This window comes from Cebidichthys violaceus, unplaced genomic scaffold (genome assembly GCF_023349555.1).
Source record: "Cebidichthys violaceus isolate CVI_PGR_0920_01 unplaced genomic scaffold, fCebVio1.0.p SCAF_14, whole genome shotgun sequence".
In the NCBI taxonomy this organism is placed as follows: domain Eukaryota; kingdom Metazoa; phylum Chordata; class Actinopteri; order Perciformes; family Stichaeidae; genus Cebidichthys; species Cebidichthys violaceus.
The window spans coordinates 5,791,485-5,806,563 of NW_027176307.1; the positions used below are offsets into that span (position 1 = coordinate 5,791,485).

Here is a 15,079-nt window from a genome sequence, read left to right on the forward strand (position 1 = left end):
TACGCTGCCAAAACTTTCCAGGTAAAACTTGCACTTCAGAATTTCCATTCCACATAAGCGAGTAGTAGATAGAAACAGCTGTTTGTGTCACTTGACATATCGAAAAGACGTCCCGTACCAAACAAAAAATCAAATACAGGTATTTGTTACACACAGAGTTATTAGTCACGGCGTGTCCTTCCCTTATTCTTCACGACCCTATCACGTGACCTTTTGCAACAACTCCCAATCTATGTTTTCCGTCGCCTTGACCTCCTTATACTTGCGTTATTGTCAGTAACATCGTCAGTCCAAGGAAAGAAAGCTCTGGGCTTATTTTACACCATTGCTGTTGTTCCTCCTTCGTATTTTCTGCAACTAAGCAACCAGCACGCTCATGCCCAGTGTAAGTGATCATGTGATATGCGTTTTCAGGGTTTTTTAGCATGGATGGAGATTATTTCAGAATAAGTGCTAAAACGCTGGAGTGGACTGAGATGTGTAGCTGAAACGTGGGAGGCAAAACTTGACTGAGACTCAACAAAAGCCATCAGTTACTCACCTGGCCTGTCTGTCCATCTCCTTCTGGAGGAGCAGTGGCAGGTTCAGCCCTTCCAGCAACATCTGACACTGAATCTGATACTGCTGACAGGGGTCGTCAGGGAATGATGTGAGTAATGCATTCACATTCCCCAGCAGTGCGCCACCCTGAAAGATGAGTGCACCGCATAGTTACAGACTGCCACTAGATCACAGGCTGCAGCATTATGGTGGAAAATGGGCCAAATAGTTAATAATCACTAGGGTCAATGTCAAAATATATCAGAATAATTCGTTGAATTCAATATTTCTGCTGAGCTTAAAGAATAAGCGATCACTCTGTGTGGTTGAACCTCTGACCAGCTGTGATGTATCTTGAACATCGCAGTGACCTTCAACCAGGCAACTGTCTGGATGGACAACAGGGAAATCTATTTAAATAGATACAAAAATAACAGATATGAAAATAATAAATGAGAAGTGTTGCAGTAGAAAATGGTTGCAGCCATAAAGCTGATATTGCATTGACTCCCTAGTTTTCAACCACCGTCTCAGCACCATAAAATAAATAGACAGTAAGAGTTTGTATGTCCTGTTGCGTTTTTGTTGTTGATGCAACACTGATTGTAATGTTAGGATTTGTTGAAGAGATTTCTCTGAGCCCTGGTTACTGAGCCTTATTGTTTGTATCTGAGGGCTGGTTAGACACTGAAACTGTACTGTACTGTATGCTGATGCTTCAGGTGATAGAATAAGCTGTGCTGTCTCCAGTCTTTGTTGGCAGAGATTTTCAGCACAGTTAATAAACATCACCAATCTGTTTCATGAAATTCAAGTAGCCATTTTTTGATAATTTAATAAATGTGTAAACATTTCTAGTTTTTTTCTTTATCATTATGTGTTCTTAACTGTAGACTGATGGGCAAAACCAGCATTTTTTTCCATTTAAAATTACATCTACAACACAGTAAAGAGAGTACAAAGGGAAGTTTATTTTCATACCATTTAAAAATGTGGTTAAGTATACGGTATATATTGTACTATTGTCCATCTTTGTGTCTTTGTCAAATGAAAACTGAACATTGTTCCATAATGGACAAAATACATCACTGGCATTGTAAGTTACAACACCAATATTAAGAAACAAACAAAAAGACAAGGGTAAACTCATTTTTGTGATCAATGTTCTTGTAGCAAAGAAGGTCATTTTGTTTTCATCTTACCTGCATGGAGCACTCCATGACAGAGACAGCCATGACAGCATCCTCTATGGTCACTATCTGTCTGTACATGAGCCTGGCATGGGCTGCAAGATTAAAAAAACAAACATCCTGTGAGTGTTAAGAAGTTCTGCTGCTTTCAGCTATTCATACACAACTCAATTTATTCACATTTTGCTAGACAATGTTTGCTATTACATTTAAAGAAAGCTTATCTCATTATTGATTCGATTGGCTTCTGTCAGAGTGTACAATAACCCACTCACTGTTTTAACCACACCCTCGACCTTGTTCTGGCATATAGCATGAAAATAAAAGATTTAATAGTCTTTCCACAGAACCCTCTTGTATCGGACCATTATCTAATAACTTTTGAATTCCTACTACCGGAGTGTACGCCATTAGGCAAAAGTTTCTACACTAGATGTCTATCTGATGGTGCTGTAGCTCAATTTAAGGAAGCGATTCCGTCTGTATTTAACTCAATACCATGCTTCAATATAACAGAGGACTTCTGTGCTAACTTTAGTCTGTCCCAGGTTGATGATCTTGTCGATAGTGCTACAAGCTCACTGTGAATGACACTAGACTCTATTGCTCCTCTAAAAAAAGAAGATAATAAATCAAAGGAGGTTCGCTCCATGGTATAACCCTCAAACCCGCAAATTAAAGCAAACATCGCGAAAACTTGAAAGAACATGGCGTTCCACCAATTATTTTAAGATATATAAGAAGTCCCTCTGTAATGCTAGAGCAGCTTATTGCTCATCATTAATAGAGAATAGGATCTACCAGTCAGCACCGTATAGTCAACATTCCTACCAGAAGGCAAACTCATATCCGTTTACTTTCTATATCTATATTAAAATTGCACTTTAGGGGTCCATCATTGGGCAAGTATGAGAATGAACCACAGCCAATAAATCAGCTTCAAAGGCTAAGGTCAACTAACTTATGATGATTCATTGAATTGAGATGAAGTTAAAGTTCCCTCCTCACCTTCAGCCAGTCTGCTTAGACTCTCCAGCATGCGGATGGTGGTGCGGGCAGCGTTGCGGCCATCACTCTGTCTCTGCAGCTGGTAGTAACGTGTCAAGATGATGTTGGCCTCCTCAGACAGCTGCGGCTGCAAGTGTTTAATCACACTGAAGTAAGCCTTTATTTTCTCCAAGGACCACACATTAGCAGACTCAGCAGGCAGCCCTGAAAGCAAAACAAGAGCACTGATGTTTCACTACTTCATCATGAAGCCTTTGAAATGAATGCCAGAAAATCATTACTGATTTTATGATATACAATCACAAAAATAAATACTTAATATTTACATCATGCCATAACAAAAAAAATATTAATAATTAGCCTACTGCTAAATCAACATTCTGTTATTTTCAATACATATATGTTCAGAAGTAAGATGTTTTCAGTGTATTCATTTTTTAGGGCTGTACCAAATGACATTTTTTAATTCAAAGCTGCTATTAAGGTTTTCCAATGAAGTGCTGAAAGATGAGTGAGAGCTGAGTGGAGACAGCATCCTCTGTGCATTTGTTGGCTCTGTATAAAAACTGGTGAGGGTGAGAACCAGTTTCTCAAAGCACTTCATGCCACAGGGTGGTAGTCATTTAGACTGAACACTGCATACGTTTTAGGTACAGGAACAATGGTAGCTGTCTTGAAGCAGGTAGGAACACTCTCCTGTGAAAGTGATTTGTTGAAAATGTCAGTGATGACATCAGTTAGCTGGTTGGTACATGTTCTTAGTACATGACCAGGGATGTTATCAGGCCCAGCAACATCCCTGGTTTGAGCTTTACTTATATTAACTCTCATCAGGGTTTTTTCTCACATCCTCTGTGAATACTGACAGTGGGCGGTAGACTTGACAACTGACTCTTTGCTGAGGAGATAGTATAAAAGGTGTTCAGCTCATCTGGCAGCGCGACCTCACACATGATGGGTGTGCTCCTGCTTTTTTAGCATGCGACATTTTGGATCTCCTGCCACATATCTTTAGACTACATCCACACTACTCTGTTTCTATTTGAAAATGCATATGTTTTGCTACGTTTACACTGAGCGTCCACACTACGCCGGCGTTTTTGAGCAGTTTGGAAACGCTCCCGAAGACGGATAAGTTTGAAAACTCCGGGTTGCGTATTCGTGTGGACGGACAAAAACGGATACGTTTGGAAACTATGATGTAGACACCCGCGTTCGCTACTTGATTGGTTATGTGAATGAGTGAGTGATAGAGAGATGTAGCAAGACCCGCAGCGCTGTAACTAATGTTAAGTCTGAAAAATAAAACTTCTAAAACTTTCCACGAACTGTATCTGTTTGAGTTTATAGAGGAAGATTTTAGAGAAGATCTTAAGTATCAAACACGACCTTTCATTATTAAAGACTACTTTATTACTCTGTCGTATTTTTTTTAACTAAACAACAAATCTACTTCCTGTTTACATCGCCGCATGCCCAGTGTACGTGAAGAGTCGCATGATATTCGTTTTCAGGCGTTAGTCTGGGCTGAGATCATTTCTAAAACGATGCTGAAACGCCGTGTGGACGGAGATCAAAAACGAAGTAGTATGGACATGGCCTTAGTGTTGTTGGTGTTGAGGTCTCTCATAGTTTCTCTTGATGCCTCCGCTTTGCCTCCATACCAGCGTTCAGTGTTGCTCTAGCGCAGGGGTCACCAACCATTTTGAAACAGAGCCACTTCAAGGGTACTGAGTAGTACGAAGGGCTACTTGTTTGATACAAACTTTCTGAATAACAAAGTTGCACAGATCACCTTTTAATAATAATAATTAGTGCTGGGCAACGATTCAAATTTTTAAATCTTTATAAATACATTTTTCTGCGATTAATCGCGATGTGCACAAAATTCAATAATGAATTCAAATGTAGTGTATTGCGCACTTTTATTTTAAAAGTACTGCTATATGAACAAAAGTGCAATAACATTTGGTTTGCAAAAACTTTAAACAAACCCAGATAGCAGTCGACTCCGGGGCAGATCCGCCCTCAGGTCGGCAGATCTGCTGTACTGTCACACTCAGTTCGGCCATGCGCACCGGATATGGGCCGCCCCCAGATCAAGCACGGTCAAACAGCGGAATCACTGCGGACACCAGGCAGATCCGCACATCGAACGCGCCTTTTCCCCCTGTTCAAATACTGCAGGCAGGTAACAGGCAGCCTACCATTAGGACCCACGCAACAGGGGGCATACAATACAATGGGGTGGTAGGTACACCTGGGCCTCCTGAACTCAGACAAACCTGAGAGAGCAGCTGAACAACCTTGAGGCCAGCCTTTCTTTGGTGACTGCTTTGGTAGGCTCTCTTTCTTTCCTGTTTTAAATATGTTTAAAAGCATGATTTTAAGAATTAAACTGTAGAAACATAAAGTATTCATTTTAGGTCATAGTATTAAATCAAAGGTGTGTGAGATAATGGTTAAACATGTGTTCTCTGCTAGAGGAGACGGTGTCCAGTCTAGAAAGGGAGATCATTCCTTTTAATAGCATGTTCTATCAAATGGTTGTAAAGGTTCCCTTTTGTATAATAATGTATTGTTTCCTTTAGTTTTAAACAAAGACACTAGAGGAGCCAACCACTGTTCTTCCCATGCTTATTAGATTTAGTTTTAGTTTATTTTTTAAACAAATCAATTGTCTGGGACATTTTCTGTTTCATTTCTTGTAAGGGCTTTGTGCTGTGCTGAAGGGGGATGGTAGAGTTGACTTCTTGTATGCATATCTTATTCTGTTGTTTGAGTCACCTTAAAAAAAAAAAAACATGCTGTTTCCATATTTTTTGTGAAATCTGTCTTAATCAGTTGTCCAAAGAATTTTTTAACCTAATTCTTTTTTTTTTTTTAACAGCTGCTGAAGTTCATATTATGAGCTTACTGGAGAACATTAAACACCAGCAAGAACAATTACTTGCCAGAGAAAACTATCTCACCAACAAGCTACACACAATTGGCCAAGAAGTGGAAGTGACTGACCCAGTACAGTTTCCATTTGACTCACTGGAGCATTTTGATGACTGCCTTAAAGATTCTCCAACTCTCAGCTGAAGAAGAGTGTGGTGAGTTTTTTTGTTTTATTAAGCATCTCAATCAAATCTGATTACATTTTTCTCATTAAAATCAATCTTGATTTGAACTATTCTATATTATATGTAATTCACACTGGATAATACCCTGTTTGATGAAAATGTATTTTAAAAATCATTCTGTATCAAATGTTAACAGTACTTTTTTGATCCATTTTAGATTTCCTCCCTGGTAACCATCAGGTTGACACAAAACGGGTTACATGGAACATCTTTTCCCGCATGATCAATGATGATGTTGGGAAGAGAATTAACTGGAAAGGGATACATGGGGAAAAGTCCTTCAGCACAAAGTCGAAGACTTTGCTCCTGCGCAAGTAACTAATATTTAATGAAAACAATTTGAAGTCACCCAGAGGTCTTAGGTAGTTTCAAACTTACAAATTCTCTTCACAGCTTCAACTTCATTGTCTGCTCAGGTAGATATTACTCAACTATATCTTTACATAAAGATATAGTTATATGATATATTAGCTCTGAATATAGCATAGCAAACTGTTAAATGTCAGACAGCCACTAGCTTTTAGACTGCATGTCTGCTATATGTTGCACTGAGGGTTCATGAGATTTTGTATGATCTGCTTGTGTGATTACAGATGGCGTCAAAGAATCATGTCTCACGTGCAGCCACAGATGAGATTCTGAAACAGCAATGATGAGGTGATTCAACCTGGCAGCAGACAGGGGAAGTTCCAGGAGGCGTGCCACTGTCAGCATACTGACAAAGCCTAAACATGTATGTGTTATACATGTGATGTTGTACATGCCATACATGTCATATTCTAAAATCCTTGTAAATGGATTTAATTTAATAAAAAAACTGTTTTTGATAATATTCATGGTTAAATTTCTTTTTTTCTATTAATACCTATTCAATATATAGGCTGTAGCAACCTCTTTTTTGCCTTTTATTAGATAGTCAGGAGGAGAGTTGGGATTAGAACCCATGGAGCTGCTAATAGGACTTCTTTTTTGTGGGGGTTTTTAATACAGGATTTTATTGTTACTTGCAGAGTCCACTGTTGGATATAAATGCACAAGGGATTTTACACAAACTATGCATTTATGTTCTCCAGCGTAACTGAAGATTTTAAGTCTTGAATAAATTCAACATGTTATTAATAGGGTATTTACACTTTTATAGAGCAATCTAGATGTTGGTCAGCTTGATTTGAGATATTTCTGTAGTTAGTTTTGAGTAAGGGATCTGCTTCATGAACGGGTCCAAATTGGACGCGGGCCAAATGAGCCGGCCGCTTCAAGAACGGATACGGGCCGGATCTGCGGCGGATCTGGTCTGGATCTTTGACGCGTATCCGTTCCAGATCCGTCCCGCTGCTCAAGTAGACTCTGATCCAGAACCGTTCTGGAGCCTATGATACCTCCGGGGCGGATCCGGAGCGAAGTCAGTTTGCTATCTGGGAAGGTTCTTTTTAACAGCAGTATTTCATTTACACAGTAGCAGTTAAAATACAGCTATAATGATTCTGATAATAGATATTCAGCCGGTGTTCAGAACTTTATTGTCATGTGTAATAAGTGCAATTTGAAATATACACCTTGAAAACTGCAAACCTATCTACGTCATGTTTTTTTCCTTTCTTTTGTTAAATTCTCAGTAGCAATAACTAAATGATATGCTTATTATACATATTCCAAACAAAAACACTTTAAAAACTCTACAAAAATGATTTTTCTTTTTTTTTGGTATTTTGGTCAGACACATATGTAACGCTGATTACTGTGTAATATGTGTGGTATTTGTTATAAATGTATGTTGGTACAGAGGGTGATAAGAAACTGTACAGGTGGGACTTAGGACCCAGGGGAATGTAGGTGAAGGAAACAGGAAGAGACAGAAGAGACACACAAACAGATGTTCATCGCTCTCTGCTGGTGTTAACGCGCAAAAAAATAATTGTCGGCGTTAATGAATGAATGTGTTAACGCGATAATAACACGTTAACTTGCCCAGCCCTAATAATAATATATGTGAAGAGACGGTCAATGTTAATTATTCCTTACATTAATTAATAACAATGTTTGTGTATTCCTTTCAAAATCACACCCATTATATTTTTTGTACAAATTATCACTTCTAACATTTTTTAGGAAATCATTAACTGTCATATCTTCACATCATGTCTCGTTTGTACTAACCACTACCTTTGTAACAATTTTTAACAAATCATGAACTCTGTCCTATGTTTATACAAATTAAATGTAGTAAGATAACGTTTTGTTTTTTTTAAATGAATCTGGGTCACTTTTGCATTGCGCAATGAAGCCTGCATGCCGGCCTGCCATAGCAGTCACCGACACCAGCTTTTCTAATGGTACCTTTTTCTCCACGAAGAAACTAGTAAACAGCCTTGTCTATAGCCGAGGGGGATCCAACATTCGGAGGCGCGCAAGCGTCTTCGGGCGCCCGTGTTCAAACCTCTAGTCTGGGCCTTTTCAGTCGGACTGCATTGCCTCGCCTCTACTCCCGCCACCCACGAGCTGTTGCCCCCGCGGCCTGATCCGAGGAGCGCTCGCGGTGCTGCGGCCTCGTCCTTTTAAAATCTACATTAATGTAAGCGTTTTTGATTTAAAAAAAAAAAAACAGCAACTAAAATGTTTAGACGGAGCTCCATGGGGACTAGTGCTATTTTTAGAACATACCTTGCGGCGACTCACGTGGTCCCCGTGGGCGACCAGGTGTCTGCAGGCACCGTGTTGGCTACCTCTGCTCTAGCGATACTGTATGCTTCCTTGTCACCTGACCAAAAGGCAGCTTTTTTTGGCTTTGGATAGTACCATCACCTCTCCATTCATCCAGACTTTCTGGTTGGGGAATGATCTAATTGTCTTTGTGATCAACACATCATCAACACATTTGCTGATATTTGATGCTACTGTTGAAGTATATTTCTCCAGATTGATGCATTTTAACAAAATAAAGGTTGAAAATCCTGTTAACAATTTGATTTGACTGCACAATATTCACTCAAATGTCAATTTTTAAGACCTCCTGTTTCTCAAGCATTTAAAAACAAATTGGTGCATGTAAATAGTGCTTTTATCAGTGAACTATTTGTGACAGCCACGTCTGAAAAGCTGTGATCACCATAGTTACAAAAATGCACAGGTGCACAAATATCTTTTTAAATTCCATTATATTTCTTCTACTTATTTACCGGTTTAAAGTTTGTCTTGCATGCTTTGTTTAATTATGTCAATAATGTTTCAAAATACTAAATATTAATGCATGTAGCCAAATCTGCAACTGTGCACAAATACCAGCTTTCACTATACAGAAATGCAAAAAAAAAAAAAAAAGGTTAAAATAATAGTTATATACTAATTCACCTGGGATGATTTTGTAATATCATCATCATTTTGTAATAAATAACACAATAACAATCATTCAAATATTAATATAATCAAAATTAATTTTATGAAAGTAGTTGTTTTGATGTTAGCATTTTTTTTTCTAAATTCAAACGCTTATCCTATACCTCTGTCCTCTAGAATGAAAGAGGAGATGATGTGGTCCCACTCTGCGTTTCTGGTGTCCAGCAGAACTAGAACCAGGTCAAAGCGACTCAGCAAAGGGCTGGCCAGAGCCACATTCACAGACAGTGGCTCGTTGGGATCGTACTGGCCTTTAGGGTTGGCAGCTGCTAGGATGCTGGTTCTAGTATTCAGCTTACACACCATACTGTAAAGAGGAGACAATGTAGAGCAGGATACAGAATAAAGTCATTGACTCAAGTCAATCTTAACTTTGCTTACCAACAACAAAATTGTGTTTCTGAAGAAAAAGCCTCTATTTTCAAGGCAGAGTGTTTTCTAGGATAATGTTGTAGAGGACTGGATGAAGAATCTAATCCATCTGGTTACCACTATAATCTCTTGCCTCAGAGATGATAGTGGTAACTCGTTGGCAAGGTTGTAAGGGTTACTTTAAAAATGTAATCAAATACAATTACTGTTTACCTGTTAAAACATACAATCATGAACATAATCCAAATATCACAATTTTAAAGTAATTCTGTTTCTTTTGGATTACCTCAATATCAAATGTGAAAATAAAGACAAGAGGAAAGAATGATAATTTAGTATGTTGATTAGCCAGTCAATCCATTATCTGTAACCACTTATACTATTCAGGGTCGAGAGGGACTGGAGCCGATCCAAGTTGACATTGGGCAAATCCTGTACTGTCCCTGGACTATCGCAGGGCTGACACAAAGAGACAGACAACCATTCACTCTCACATTCCCACCTACGGGCAATTTAGAGTCATCAATTAACCTAAATTAGTCAAAGAGTTCGACAAGGTTCTGTGCTTGGACTATTTGTATTCACCTTATCCAATATATGCTTCCATGACAATATTATCAGAAAAGTCTCCAAAAACCTTCATTGTTAGGCAGATGATACCCAATTATATCTATCGATCAGGCCAGATGAAACCAACCAGCTCGCTAAACTTCAAGCATGTCTTCAGGACATAAAAACCTGGATGACCTGCAACTTCCTGATGTTAAACTCAGACAAAACTGAAGTTATTCTACTAGGCCCAGAACACCTCTGAAATCAATTACCTAATGATATAGTTTCTCTAGATGGCATTGCTCTGGCATCCAGCAGCACTGTAAAGAATCTTGGAGTTATCTTTGATCAGGATTTATACTTTAACTCCCAGATAAAACACATGTCAAGGACTGCCTTTTTTCACCTACATAACATTTAAAAAAAATCAGGCACATCCTGTCTCAAAGTGATGCAGAAAAATTAGTTAATGCATTTGTTACCTCGAGACTAGATTACTGCAATTCCTTATTATCAGGCTGCTCTAATTAGTCTCTTAAATCTCTCCAGTTGATCCAGAATGCTGCAACACGTGTACTAACAAAAACCAAGAAAAGAGATCATATTACTCCTGTATTAGCTTCTCTGCACTGGCTCCCTGTACAATCTAGAATAAATTTTAAATCCTTCTCCTTACCTACAAAGCTCTAATTGGTCAGGCACCAAAGCTCTAATTGGTCAGGCACCATCATATCTTAAGGAGCTTATAGTACCATACTATCCTAAATCCTAAAAAACTCTTTGAAACTTTCACTTCACTCCTCCAACCCCCACCCCCTCCTCGTACTTCCTCCCTTCTCCCTGATGATTTCGCCAACTTCTTTGACAAGAAGGTAAACGATATCAGAACCTCCTTCTCTCAGCCCCTCTCTCCCTGTCCAATCCTGCCCCCACAGCTCTCCCTCCCATCTCCACGCCCCATCTTACCCTTTCTGGCTCCTCTCTCCCCTAACGAGGTCCTCAACCTTGTTACATCTAACCGCCCCACCACGTGCTCCCTTGACCCGATCCCTTCCCCTCTTCTTCAGTCTATTGCGACTGAACTCCTTCCTTTCCTCACCCACCTCATCAACACATCTCTTGTTTCAGGATGCTTTCCCACGGCCTTCAAGACCGCCAGAGTCACCCCCCTTCTAAAGAAACCATCACTTGACCCCTCTGATGTCAAGAACTTCAGACCGGTTTCTCTTCTACCCTTTCTATCCAAAACACTTGAACGTGCTGTCTTTAACCAACTGTCTTCCTATCTCCACCAAAACAGCCTTTTAGACCCCCACCAGTCTGGGTTCAAAGTTGGTCACTCGACAGAGACGGCCCTCCTTGCGGTGACAGAGTCGCTTCACGCCGCGAGAGCTAACTCTCTCTCCTCTGTCCTGATTCTCCTGGACTTGTCTGCGGCGTTTGACACAGTGAACCATCAAATCCTCCTCTCATCCCTCGAGGGGATGGGCGTCTCAGGCTCTGCACTCTCCCTGTTTGCATCCTACCTGACGGGTCGATCCTACCAGGTGACCTGGAGGGGGGCCGTGTCGGAACCACGCATGCTGACTACGGGGGTTCCGCAAGGGTCAGTCCTGGGCCCCCTTCTCTTCTCGCTCTACACAACATCTCTGGGTTCTGTTATTCGCTCGCATGACTTCTCCTACCATTGTTATGCCGATGACACCCAGCTGGTCTTGTCATTTCCCCCCGGTGACACCCAAGTGGAGACGCGCATCGCTGCGTGTTTGGCGGACATCTCAAAGTGGATGACGACACACCACCTCAAGCTCAACCTAGACAAAACTGAGCTACTGTTCCTCCCGGGGAAGGGTTGCCCGCACCGGGACCTGTCCATCACCATTGATGATACCGTGGTGACGCCAACTCGCACTGCGAGGAACCTGGGTGTGACCCTGGATGACCAACTGTCATTCTCGGCAAACATTTCATCCGTTACACGCTCCTGCAGATTCCTGCTCTACAACATCAGGAGGATTCGTCCCTTCCTGACTGACGAGACGGCGCAGGTTCTCATCCAGGCTCTTGTCATCTCCCGCCTGGACTACTGCAACTCTCTACTCGCCGGAGCCCCGGCGTCGGCCATCAGACCTCTGGAGCTTGTCCAGAAAGCCGCAGCTCGCCTGGTGTTCAATCGCCCCAAGTTCTCCCACACAACTTCCTTTCTCCGTTCTCTACACTGGCTACCTGTAAGAGCTCGCATCCAGTTTAAGACTCTGGTGCTAGCCTACAGGGCAGTGAAAGGAACAGCTCCTTTCTATCTCCAGGCCATGGTCAAGCCTTACACCCCCGCCCGACCACTTCGCTCTGCTGCCTCGGGGCGATTGGTTGCCCCGTCGCTCAGAGGTCCTGGCGGCCGATCGACCCGGTCACGGCTGTTTTCTGTCCTGGCCCCACAGTGGTGGAATGAACTTCCCACTGACGTCAGGACAGCAGAGTCGCTGCCCATCTTTCGGCGCAGGCTGAAAACCCAACTCTTCAGGAAGTGCTACCCTGAGACTTCCACTTAGCACTTATTGTATTCATACTAGCTTGTTGCACTTATTGTATTTGTATTACTTATAGCACTAACTGTTTTTCTTGTTTCTGCACTGTACTTTGGCTCTGAGTTATGCTCTGCTTCATGCTCTTAGATGCTTGTTTGGAAAAGGAAATGTACTTATGACTTCTGGTGACTAGTAGTTCTTTTGATTACCAATGTTGAATGCACTTATTGTAAGTCGCTTTGGATAAAAGCGTCTGCTAAATGACTGTAATGTAATGTAATGTAATCCTACTAGAGAGCTACGCTCCTGAAATTCAGGGTTACTTGTGGTTCCTAGAGTCTTAAAAAGTAGGATGGGAGGCAGAGCCTTCAGTTATCAAGATTCTCTTCTAGGGAACCAGCTTCCAGTTTCAGTCACCACATTTAAGAGTAGGCTTAAAACTTTCCTTTTTGATAGTGTTTATAGTTAGGGCTGGCTCAGGTTCATAGTTAGGACTAGCTCAGGTTTATAGTTAGGGCTGGCTCAGGTTTGCCTTGGACCAGTCCCTAGATAAGCTGCTATAGGCCTAGTCTGATGGAGGACTTCCTAGGATACACTGAGCTCCTATCTCATCTTCTTCATCTATTTTTGTATGAATTCATGTCCCATTAATGCTCATAACTAATTTTGCTTTCTTTGTGCTTTCTCTCCTCACAGGTTTCCATGGATCGTGGTTATATCTGGACCCTGGTCCGTCCTCCCACCATGGTCCTGCTGACTCCCACTGCTAATATCATTTTTATTATTACTCACATTACCATTCTATATTAACGATACCATTAACATTACTGACTTTGCTTCTTCACTGTTCTTTCTCGCCTCGCAGGTTTCCGTGGATCCTGGTTATACCTGGACCATGGTCTTGCCTCCTGCCGTGGTTCTGTCATATGCATTGAATGTGTTGTAACTCTGTTGTTCATTCTGTACACATGACATCTATCACACTTCTGTCCATCCTGATAGAGGGATCCTTCCTCTCCCTAAGGTCTCTTCCTCTTTTCTCCCCGTTAAAGTTTTTTTTTGGGGAATTCTTTACCTGTTCCGATGTGAGGGTTCCAGGACAGAGGATGTCGTATATGTATAGATTGTAAAGCCCTCTGAGGCAAATTTGGGATTTGTGATTTTGGGCTATACAAAAATAAATTGAATTGAATTCTCCTTTACATACTACATAATGGTAGGTTTCCAGCCAGTGATTTTTTTTCACTAACGTGTCGCTGCTCTGGTGTGAGATTTATTATTAATGTATAGGTAATCTGATTACATTTCTTTTTTTTGTAACTGTAATGGAATAGTTACCTTTTTGTGTATCCTCATTACGTAACACGGCTCCATGTAATCCGTTAGAACCCTGTCTTGGTTGTGTGGCACATGAACTGTAGCCTATAGAGAATGTATGCGTGCATGCTAGTGATGTGGCTCTAGGGATGGCAGTCAGTCGGTCGATTAATCTACCACTGGTCCAGACTGAAATATCTGAGCAACTGCTGAATGGATTGCCATGATATTGTGCTTATATCTGCACAGCCCAAAAGTGATGAATCATATGGACTTTGGTGATCAACATCACCTAAATTTGAATGCTCAGCATATCAATTCTATTAAAAATGTTACTTTCCACTACAAATGTGCTCACCAAGAAAACAATCCACTCAAAAAGGGGCATCACAATGGCAAAAGGTATCGACAGCTTACAGAGAATGGAACAGAATAGAAAATGTAGTAGTGTGGTTTGCATGGTTTTACAAGACATACTTGCACTGCACATTTAATTTGTTAACTTTTTAGAATTACTTTTTACTTTTTTTTTACTTTTACTTTTTACTTTTCCATTGCTCACAAAGCCTGAATAGGCATTCACTAATGAAAAAGGTCCACCAGGTACATGTCTGATTAGTTCTTACTTATTCTATTCCTCATACCTGTCCCATTAAAAGGTGCCATGTGTTTTACCGAGGCACCTGCACCAAAGAAATAGGGGGCAGCATCTCACCCCATCCTGAGTCCATGCAATCTATAGAGCCAAATCCAAGCCAATAGTTGTTCAAGTTAGTTACTTAGTTAAAGACCAAGTTTTGATCATTTTCAAATGATCAAAACTATTGGCATGGATTTGGCGCCACAGCACTCTAAATAGTTATAAAATAGCCAACTACTAACTAATGCTGTGTTCACACCAAACACAAAGCGAATTTCCGCGTTGCATTACTTGCAGGATTATTTGTGTTTATTCGCCTCATTCGCACTAGATGCACCGGAGAGGAGTGGCTTATCTCCATGGAAAGAGTTATCAACTAAGCCACTTAATTCCAGCATCAACCATGAAAGAAAT

At 40.8% G+C, this 15,079-nt stretch overlaps 1 protein-coding gene across 4 annotated transcripts in view; it reads right to left on the reverse strand.

The window, feature by feature from the left end:
• mcm9 (minichromosome maintenance 9 homologous recombination repair factor) overlaps positions 1 to 15,079 on the reverse strand; it is a 34,556-nt gene that overhangs the window by 3,744 nt on the left and 15,733 nt on the right. For 3 of the 4 annotated variants that reach the window (XM_068708605.1, XM_068708606.1, XM_068708607.1), the window contains 4 exons: positions 9,364 to 9,566; positions 2,739 to 2,942; positions 1,743 to 1,825; positions 542 to 687 (listed from right to left, as the gene is read on the reverse strand). In XM_068708605.1, the coding sequence (XP_068564706.1) occupies positions 542 to 687; positions 1,743 to 1,825; positions 2,739 to 2,942; positions 9,364 to 9,566 (636 nt within the window). Of the gene's footprint in view, positions 1 to 541; positions 688 to 1,742; positions 1,826 to 2,738; positions 2,943 to 9,363; positions 9,567 to 15,079 lie in introns of those variants that run through there. The other variant, XM_068708608.1, reaches the window with a different exon arrangement.